Source organism: Polyodon spathula, chromosome 16 (genome assembly GCF_017654505.1).
Source record: "Polyodon spathula isolate WHYD16114869_AA chromosome 16, ASM1765450v1, whole genome shotgun sequence".
Lineage (NCBI taxonomy): Eukaryota > Metazoa > Chordata > Actinopteri > Acipenseriformes > Polyodontidae > Polyodon > Polyodon spathula.
Window position 1 is genome coordinate 21,434,953 of NC_054549.1, and position 10,000 is coordinate 21,444,952.

At 45.6% G+C, this 10,000-nt stretch overlaps 1 protein-coding gene across 5 annotated transcripts in view; it reads left to right on the plus strand.

Annotated features, from left to right (window-relative positions):
* The window catches only part of LOC121328764 (metabotropic glutamate receptor 6-like), a 24,156-nt gene that overhangs the window by 183 nt on the left and 13,973 nt on the right, over nucleotides 1–10,000 (plus strand). For 2 of the 5 annotated variants that reach the window (XM_041273806.1, XM_041273810.1), the window contains exons 2-7: nucleotides 186–248; nucleotides 2,209–2,837; nucleotides 7,057–7,273; nucleotides 7,735–7,870; nucleotides 8,910–9,064; nucleotides 9,932–10,000. The exon at nucleotides 9,932–10,000 is cut by the window's right edge and continues 72 nt beyond it. In XM_041273806.1, coding sequence (XP_041129740.1) covers nucleotides 2,286–2,837; nucleotides 7,057–7,273; nucleotides 7,735–7,870; nucleotides 8,910–9,064; nucleotides 9,932–10,000 — 1,129 coding nt within the window. In that variant the 5' untranslated portion in view covers nucleotides 186–248; nucleotides 2,209–2,285. Of the gene's footprint in view, nucleotides 1–152; nucleotides 249–2,208; nucleotides 2,838–7,056; nucleotides 7,274–7,734; nucleotides 7,871–8,909; nucleotides 9,065–9,931 lie in introns of those variants that run through there. The other 3 variants (XM_041273808.1, XM_041273807.1, XM_041273809.1) reach the window with 3 other exon arrangements.

A 10,000-nucleotide genomic window follows, 5' to 3' on the forward strand; every position in this document is an offset into this window, starting at 1 on the left:
AAAAGAACATATTTTTAATAAGTTAATTTATATAGATTTTGAATATACGTTTATAGTATTAATATTATTGTGACACATGATATTATTATTATTATTATTATTATTATTGATTATTATTACTTATTATTATTATTATTATTGTTGTTGTTGTATGAAGATTGTAGTATTCTCCTTGCGTTTATCAGACGCTTTTGTGATGATTTAAAGCTCGAGTGACCAGAAAAGAGAGTTGAAGATGGATTTTTTAGGTATGTTTAAGTTTTGATATTTTATATATATATATATATCCTTCTCTATGAAAGCAGCACAGCTGGGGTCGAGGAGTTTGTCGCCGAATAACTTCACTACACTGTACTATACTGGCTCGCTAAATGTATCGCTGAATAGATAATAGATATAGTGCGTGTTGTGTGTGTGTGGTGTGTGTGTGTGTGTGTGTGTCAGTGTGGTGTGCATGCGGCGTGGTGTGTCGTGAACAGTGTGTGTGTGTGTGTGTGTGTGTGCAGTGTGTGTGTGTGTGTGTGGGTGTGTGTGTGTGTGTGTGTGTGTGTGTGTGTGTGTGTTTGTGTGTGTGTGTGTGTGTGATGTGTGTGTGTGGTGTGTGTGTGTGTGTTGTGTGTGTGTCAGTGTGTGTGTGTGTGGTGTGTGTGCGTGCGTGTGTGTCTGTGTGTGTGTGTGTGTGTGTGTGTCAATGTGTGTGCATGCGTGCGTGTGTGTGTGTATGTGTGTGTGTGTGTCTGTGTGTGTGTGTGTGTGTGTGTGTGTGTGTGTGTGTGTGTGTGTGTGTGTGTCGTGTGTAATCTACCTATGTACTTATGGCCTCAAAGGGCATGCAAAATACCATGAAGAAGCAAAGCGTTGTATAAGCGATAGACACATTGTTTTAATTCAGACGAGACACAACCCGTGTTAAAAATAAAGCAAACTCCCCTCCCTGATAATTAAACACGTTTATTCCGGTTTTAAACTTCACGCTTGCCAATTAAGCCAAATTAACGAACTGACCGGTGGACGGTGTCTTCTCTAATACCGATTGTAGTGCCAGCTGGAGTCGGTACGGGAATCGGGGCGGGCAGAGTGTGCTTTTGAAACGTGTTTTGAACAGGTTTTAAGAATAAGAAGGCGGTCGGGCACTGCGCCACTTTGGTCTCGCTTGTGTAGTAAATCCCATTCGAGGCGGGGGGGGGGGGTGTTAGGGAGCAGTCGCGGTTGCAATCTGTCAACCTACAAAAACGAGTTTTAAGATCGTTAATAAAAAAGTGAAGCCGAGTGCGTTCATTCTATATAGAGGGTGTGTGATTCAATATGTTAACAAGGGAACATTATTCAGCAGCTTTCATTGGACTCTATGAAGCTGAGTGAGTTCATTCTATATAGAGGGGGTGTGATTCAATATGTTAACAAGGGAACATTATTCAGCAGCTTTCATTGGACTCTATGAAGCTGGTGAGTTCATTCTATATAGAGGGTGTGTGATTCAATATGTTAACAAGGGAACATTATTCAGCAGCTTTCACTGGACTCTATAAGCTGAGTGAGTTCATTCTATATAGGGGGGTGTGATTCAATATGTTAACAAGGGAACATTATTCAGCAGCTTTCATTGGACTCTATGAAGCTGAGTGAGTTCATTCTATATAGAGGGGGTGTGATTCAATATGTTAACAAGGGAACATTATTCAGCAGCTTTCATTGGACTCTATGAAGCTGAGTGAGTTCATTCTATATAGAGGGGGTGTGATTCAATATGTTAACAAGGGAACATTATTCAGCAGCTCTCACTGGACTCTATGAAGCTGAGGGAGTTCATTCTATATAGAGGGGGTGCAATTCAATATGTTAACAAGGGAACATTATTCAGCAGCTTTCACTGGACTCTATGAAGCTGAGTGAGTTCATTCTATATAGAGGGTGTGTGATTCAATATGTTAACAAGGGAACATTATTCAGCAGCTTTCATTGGACTCTATGAAGCTGAGTGAGTTCATTCTATATAGAGGGGGTGTGATTCAATATGTTAACGATGAGGGGGAGGGAGCAGTTCAATTTAATTCCTCCAAAAGTGAAAGGATTTTTGTCAGTTAAACAAGTTAAAATGTTGACTAATTCTTATTTGATTGTGATCTGCTCATATCTAGCCATTGTTTCGTAGTCCTGGTTTAAAACACTAACAGGAACAAAAACCCTTGTCATATTCTCCTTTTGCAGCTTCCTCTTGGAGAAGGTGAGAAAAAAACCCTTAAAAAAAACACAAAAAAAAACAACCAATCTCCACGACAACCACAATGGCGATGTCACAATACCCCCAGCTCCAGCAGCAGCACAGGTTAACGTGGGGGAAGAGCTACTGCGGCTGTCATGCCCTGTGGTTCCGACTCCTGTGTCTGGTGGGGGCGTGGTCAGGGCAAGCGTCATTGGTGAGGCAGGGGACCCAGCGGCACTCCATCAAAATTGAGGGGGATATCACTCTGGGGGGGCTGTTCCCCGTGCACGCCAGGGGTGCAGCCGGGGCGCCCTGCGGGGAGGTGAAGAAGGAAAAGGGGATCCATCGCCTGGAAGCCATGCTGTACGCTCTGGACCAGATCAACAGCGACCCCGAGCTGCTGCCCAACATCACGCTGGGGGCGCGAATCCTGGACACCTGCTCCCGGGACACCTACGCCCTGGAGCAGTCCCTCACCTTCGTCCAGGCTCTCATCCAGAAAGACACGTCCGACGTGCGCTGCTCCAATGGGGAGCACCCCTTCATCAGCAAGCCCGAGAGGGTGGTGGGGGTCATCGGGGCGTCGGCCAGCTCCGTGTCTATCATGGTGGCCAACGTGCTGCGGCTCTTTGCGGTGAGTCTCCAGTGGGGGGGGGGGGGGGGGGGGGGGGGGGGTAGATGTGTTGCCGCTTTAAAGCAGGGGTGCTCAATCCTGGGCCTGGGGGGCTGGTGTCCCTCCTGGTTTTTGTTCCAACTGTATACTAAATTGCTTAATTGGACCAATTAAGCTTCTAAGAAGTGCTTGATTGGTCCAATTAACTAATTTAGGGGACAGTTGGAACAAAAGCCAGGAGGACACCGCTCCCCCAGGACCAGGATTGGGCACCCCTGCTCTAAATGATATGCCCTTTGTGTTGTGAGATCAGAGCATGAGTTCAGGGCGATCAGGCATGCTGGGAAATGCAGTTCCAGCCGGGGCTGGACCGATTCAGCAATAGAGGTCAATATAGCTTGTATTGTATCGACGACTCGCAATGCTTTACCAATCACTGGCATTAAACTTCCGTATTGAGCGTTTTCATATCCGACTGGAAGGGAACTGTCCTTACTGGAAATATGCGTTGTCAATCTCATGGGCTAAAAAGTTGAGTCCTTTTTTTTTAATTATTCATTCGTTTTGGAATATTCATGAGCTCGCTTACTTAAGCCGTCCACCTAAACCTACCTTGTCTGCAGGGAGAAAACATTCTCATGAATATGTATATATGCAAATCGCACACATTTGCGCAAATATGCATCTCTTAAAGAGTTCATTTGGTGCCAGGTTTTACTGCCAGCTGGATTAGCCCCAGTGTGTCTAGGTATCAGGCTCAGGTGTGTCTTATTAGTAAACTGACAGTCAGTAATACCAGAAATGGATCGGACTGCGAGGCAGCAGGAGCCTGATTATTATATATTCCATTCCTGCAATATTAATATTTCCAGATGCGGTGCCGTCATAATGATTTATTTCTGTAGTTCTTTTCCTTTTTTTAAAGGGTCTATGAATAGCGTCCACCATCTGTGTAAAATCATTCAATCTGCTGAAGCTGACAGCAGACAAGATGGCTAGTCGGTAGACCTAGGCTTAACAGATCTGCTCCAGGAATGTGCACTTCTGCAATGCAAATAGATCTTACCAAAAACAACTTCATCTACACTAGACCCTGATATTGATGAGATCCAGCCCTCTGAAATGTCTTTATAATATACAGCACTAGACCCTGATATTGATGCGATCCAGCCCTCTGAAATGTCTTTATAATATACAGCACTAGACCCTGATATTGATGAGATCCAGCCCTCTGAAATGTCTTTATAATATATAGCACTAGACCCTCATATTGATGAGACACAGCTCTCTGAAATGTCTTTATAATATACAGCACTAGACCCTGATATTGATGAGATCCAGCCCTCTGAAACGTCTTTATAATATATAGCACTAGACCCTGAAACTGATGAGATCCAGCCCTCTGAAATCGAAAATATTATCGCCCTATGCTTTACCAGACTTCTCTGTGCTTTACATTGCTTCCCTATGCTTTACCAGACCTCTCTGTGCTTTACAATGCTTCCCTATGCTTTACCAGACCTCTCTGTGCTTTACCATGCTATCACTGTGCTTCATTACACTCAGCTGTGCTTTTTACTTTGTGAAGTATTCAGAAGGGAGATTCACAGTGCAGATTTATACTGAGCATCTCTTGTTCTGCTTCCGAACGGTTAAATAGCCCACCTGCTTCCCTGCGCCCCAAACAACACATGCATGGAAAGGTACGGCTAGCATACCGTGGTCCCATTCTAACAGCCTCGTCCCACTGCAACTGTATACCCGTGCTACCATTGCCCTGCGTTACAGAACCATTATTGAATCGGCACGGTCTGTCTCTGTGCCGTCCAAGAAGGGCGACCTCCGGCAAGCAAGCTGTGACACGAATGCCAGCCTTTGCAAAATTGTACAAGTGACACCGGGCGCGCACGGATTCTATCGAGGATTTCTTGCACCAAACCGCTCTCAGTCGCAAAGCTTAGTTTCTCGCCGCACAGTAAACTAGCTGAACTGAGGGAGGCGATAACCGCAGACAGAACGGCTGTCAAGCCATTGAATTGGAGAAATATATTTGCTATAAGCCGCTGGTTTCCAACGCGACATCTCTGTGCATTTAGATATAAGATCAGCGCTGGCCGATTGAAGTTTTTCCAGCTGCATCTGGCTTGTTTTGAAAGCATCTAGCGGGTTGGTTATTTTTCTATCCCTTTTGATTACGAGGTCAGGTCGAGCGCAGAACGCCTGGAAGGGGTAAAACAAGACGAACCGGCCCGGGACGTTACTAATTAATTCAATGATTAAAAAATAAATACATAAACAAACAGCAAAGTTACAGACACACGAGGGGAATATTTTAGTTTTTTTTCAATAGTTTTATGTTTGTTCTCACTTAGTTGCATTACGTGTATGACTTTCGTCGTATTTTGCACCTTCGGAACATAGTGCCCGGGGAGCTTTTTTGGTGCTAAAAAGAGCGTTCCGGGCCTGGAACGGGATAATGGCAGCGCGTTATTAATCGGGTCTGATTGCTAAAATATTCTATATAGCCGATATGCGCTCCTTGCAAAGGAGCCGGTTCTCTTGTACAGCGCTATGGGCGCGATGCTTCAGTGCGAGAGCTCTCGGGTTCGCGCCCCGCTCTCCGCCTGTGTGTGGACAATTCAGCGTTACTCTACGTTCTGCATACATGTTGTTTCCCCTGGATCTAAGCATTTCATCTCATGAGATAAAACAAAAAACGCGGTTGTGATATTGCAAATCTTGCCAAAACAAGCGAAGCAAATAAATACGTAGTTGGTAACAGTATTACTTACCTGTGATTTTATTAATTCATTGTATTTATTTATAATAAACGGGTAGCACTTATTTGTGCTTTTGTCAGACATATTAAATCGCGGTTTGGCGGATTACGTTCCAGAATTTGGCGAGGCGTTGCAAATCATAGTTCGTACGCCTTGTTTCCCTGCAAATGTACAGCGTTATCCCCAGGGCTCAAAGTGCCACACTAAGCCAGTTTCTTATTTATAAACCCGGTAAGCCTGTGTTTATGTCCGCAGAAGTGAACGCTTTTCACAACACATCAGTAAAGACTTTTAAGTTAATTCTTAAGTCAAGGTTCTGCATGTAGAAACGGCGTTACTAGCTATGGCAACAGAATTGATCTAAAACTAATGCAGCACAGTGCAGACAGTGCAGACAGATTGTGATACAAAGTACAAAGCCACTGTTGTCCCATTCTACCAATGGCAGCCTCACATCCTTGTAGCTGCCCTATACTTGTGTTACCATCGTCCCTCAGTGTAATACAGAACCATTATTGCATTGCCATTGCAGTGCCACTGTCTGCCTGTCTGCATTGTCATTGCAGATCATTTGGAGTGGGGTATAGTTAGCACACTGTGGTCCCATTCTACCAATGGCAGCCTCATCCCATTGCAGCTGCCCTATACTTGTGCAACCATCGTCCCTCAGTGTAATACAGAATCATTATTGCATTGCCATCCAGCCGAATGCAATCCGAAACGTCTATAGCAGACAAGCAGTGTTTCGGGAAGACTGGTACATAAGAACATAAGAAAGTTTACAAACGAGAGGAGGCCATTCACCCCATCTTGCTTGTTTGGTTGTTAGTAGCTTATTGATCCAAGAATCTCATCAAGCAGCTTCTTGAAGGATCCCAGGGTGTCAGCTTCAACAACATTACTAGGGAGTTGGTTCCAGACCCTCACGATTCTCTGTGTAAAAAAGTGCCTCCTATTTTCTGTTTTGAATGCCCCTTTGTCTGATCTCCGTTTGTGACCCCTGGTCCTTGTTTCTTTTTTTCAGGTTGAAAAAGTCCCCCTGGTTCGACATTGTCAATACCTTTTAGGATTCTGAATGCTTGAATCAGATCGTCGCGTAGTCTTCTTTGCTCAAGACTAAATAGATTCAATTCTTTTAGCCTGTCTGCATATGACATGCCTTTTAAATAACTCTGGTCACTCTTCTTTGCGCTCTTTCTAGAGCAGCGATATCCTTTTTGTAGCGATGTGACCAGAACTGAACACAGTATTCCAGATTGAGGACTGTGCTTTACAATGCTTTCCTATGCTTTACCAGACCTCTCTGTGTTTTACAATGCTTCCCTATGCTTTACTGTGGTTTCACTGTGCTGTGCTTTTATTATGGGAGTGTATATGAGAGCTTGGTCTCAATGGGGGGAAAAAAATCTGGTTAAATGAATTCTGTTGTTCTGTTTGTCCCACGCCCCTCGTGCGCTCAGATCCCGCAGATCAGCTACGCCTCGACCGCGCCAGAGCTCAGCGATGATAACCGCTACGACTTCTTCTCGCGGGTGGTGCCCCCGGACTCCTACCAGGCGCAGGCGATGGTGGACATCGTCAAGGCGATGGGCTGGAACTACGTGTCCACGCTGGCGTCGGAAGGGAACTATGGCGAGAGCGGAGTGGAGGCCTTTCTGCAGATCTCCAGGGAGGCAGGTACGAGGGGCGAGGAGGGGGTTCCTCTCCTTAGGAAACCGATGGCGACTGCTTCGCCTCATCACGAGCTCCGAGTGGACGCCCGCAGAGGCCGCCGGTATCTCGCGGGCATCCGCTCTCCCTGGCTGTGGCAGAGGAAGCTGGCTCGCTCATGGGATCGGGCTTTTCCACGTGTCCACGCTGGCGTCGGAAGGGAACTATGGCGAGAGAGTGGAGGCCTTTCTGCAGATCTCCAGGGAGGCAGGTACGAGGGGCCAGGAGGGGGTTCCTCTCGGGAAACCGATGGCGACTGCTTCGCCTCATCACGAGGTCCGAGTGGACGCCCGCAGAGGCCGCCGGTATCTCGCGGGCATCCGCTCTCCCTGGCTGTGGCAGAGGAAGCTGGCTCGCTCATGGGATCGGGCCTTTTCCAGGGACCCCGGTTCGTTAAGTGCTTCATGAGTGTGTCTTTGTGTCCCCAGGTGGGCTCTGCATCGCCCAGTCCATTAAGATCCCTCGGGAACCCAAGCTGGGCGAGTTTGACAAGATTATCAAGAGGCTGATGGAGACGTCTAACGCTCGAGGGATCATCCTCTTTGCAAACGAGGATGACATCAAGTGAGTGGGAGGCGTTCATTAAAAAACTGCAAAGCAGTGTGTGATTCAGTATGTTAACAAGGGAACATTATCCAGCAGCTTTCATTGGACTCTATGAAGCTGAGTGAGTTCATTCTATATAGAGGGTGTGTAATTCAATATGTTAACAAGGGAACATTATTCAGCAGCTTTCATTGGACTCTATGAAGCTGAGTGAGTTCATTCTATATAGAGGGTGTGTGATTCAATATGTTAACAAAGAACATTCAGCCGCTTTCATTGGACTATATGAAGCTGAGTGAGTTCATTCTATATAGAGGGGGTGCAATTCAATATGTTAACAAGGGAACATTATTCAGCAGCTTTCATTGGACTCTATGAAGCTGAGTGAGTTCATTCTATATAGAGGGGGTGGAATTCAATATGTTAACAAGGGAACATTATTCAGCAGCTTTCATTGGACTCTATGAAGCTGAGTGAGTTCATTCTATATAGAGGGGGTGGAATTCAATATGTTAACAAGGGAACATTATTCAGCAGCTTTCATTGGACTCTATGAAGCTGAGTGAGTTCATTCTATATAGAGGGGGTGTGATTCAATATGTTAACAAGGGAACATTATTCAGCAGCTTTCATTGGACTCTATGAAGCTGAGTGAGTTCATTCTATATAGAGGGTGTGTGATTCAATATGTTAACAAAGGAACATTCAGCAGCTTTCATTGGACTATATGAAGCTGAGTGAGTTCATTCTATATAGAGGGTGTGTGATTCAATATGTTAACAAGGGAACATTATACAGCAGCCTTCATTGGACTCTATGAAGCTGAGTGAGTTCATTCTATATAGAGGGGGGATGCTAAACTTTTGACCAGAACTGTACACAGGTGATTAAACCCACGTGAACTAGCAGGGAGCTGAATGATTTCAGAACTCCGAGGAAGTGCATAAGTGTAGGAACTTGCTGCCGTTCTTGGTGTTGCCAATTCTCTGTGGCGCTACGCCGTCATGTGACGCCCAGTTGACCAACCGTCTTTCCCCTCCCTCTTCCCCCTCTACAGACGCGTCCTGGAAGCGGCAAAGAAGGCCAATCTCACGGGTCACTTCCTCTTCGTGGGGTCAGACAGCTGGGGCGCGAAGATCTCTCCGATCCTTGACCAGGAGGATGTAGCCGAAGGAGCAGTCACTATACTGCCCAAGAGAGCCTCCATCGAAGGTAAGACAAACCCAATCAACCTTTCATTATGTTTGGCAGCAGAGTGATCTGAAACAAGACAATGCTGATGTGTTTTTACACAGCGCCCTCCCTTAACGCTGTGGCATCGCAGAGCTCTGTGCAAAATTACAAAGCAAAAGGCACTCGAGTTACAACCAGTTATAGAAAATCTCATCCCAAAAGAAGTATATTTTCAATGTAGGGTTTTAACCCTTTGTGGTCCTGTGTTGGACCAGGTCCGACTTTACAATTTTCCCTTTCCAGTCCGACATCATCAAAAAGACGTCAAGCGCATGTCTCTAGTCGTTTTTTTTCTCTGGAAAAAGCTGAGAAAACCTTTCAGTGGCTGAGTGAGACTGACAGGAGCTGGAAAAAAGGAGGGAGGGATCTGAGCAATACACACAGCCCCTGCACCACAGAGATAACACGGGCACAAACAAAGGAGAGAGCTGCTTCTGCATCCAGCGCTCAAAGAATATCACAGACATCTGCAGAGCTTTTTGAGATGTTATAGTAATAAAATAATGACTCGGATCACATTGTTGAGGAGTTTGGTGATAAAACGAGTGATCAGGAGAGGATTTATCAGTATGCACGTCTATAAAGAGGTATGTGAAAAATACAACGAACAAGGGGTGGGGCTTGGCTGGAGATGCAGTACTGAGTGTACTTTTGATATGCAGGGCCCTTTAAACCTGTTTTACTCTGAAAAAAATCTTTCAAACAGCGCTTGTGAAAATAAATTGGACCTGACGCGCCTGAGAAGCGCTGAATAAATGGACCGCTAAGGGTTAAAAGTGTTTCAACCTGGCTGATGTCAGCCTGGAAGAGAGTTCCACAAACGTTTCTGTGTGGTCTCTGGCTCAGGGTTCGATCAGTACTTCACCTCGCGCTCCCTGGAGAATAATCGCAGGAACATCTGGTTCGCCGAGTTCT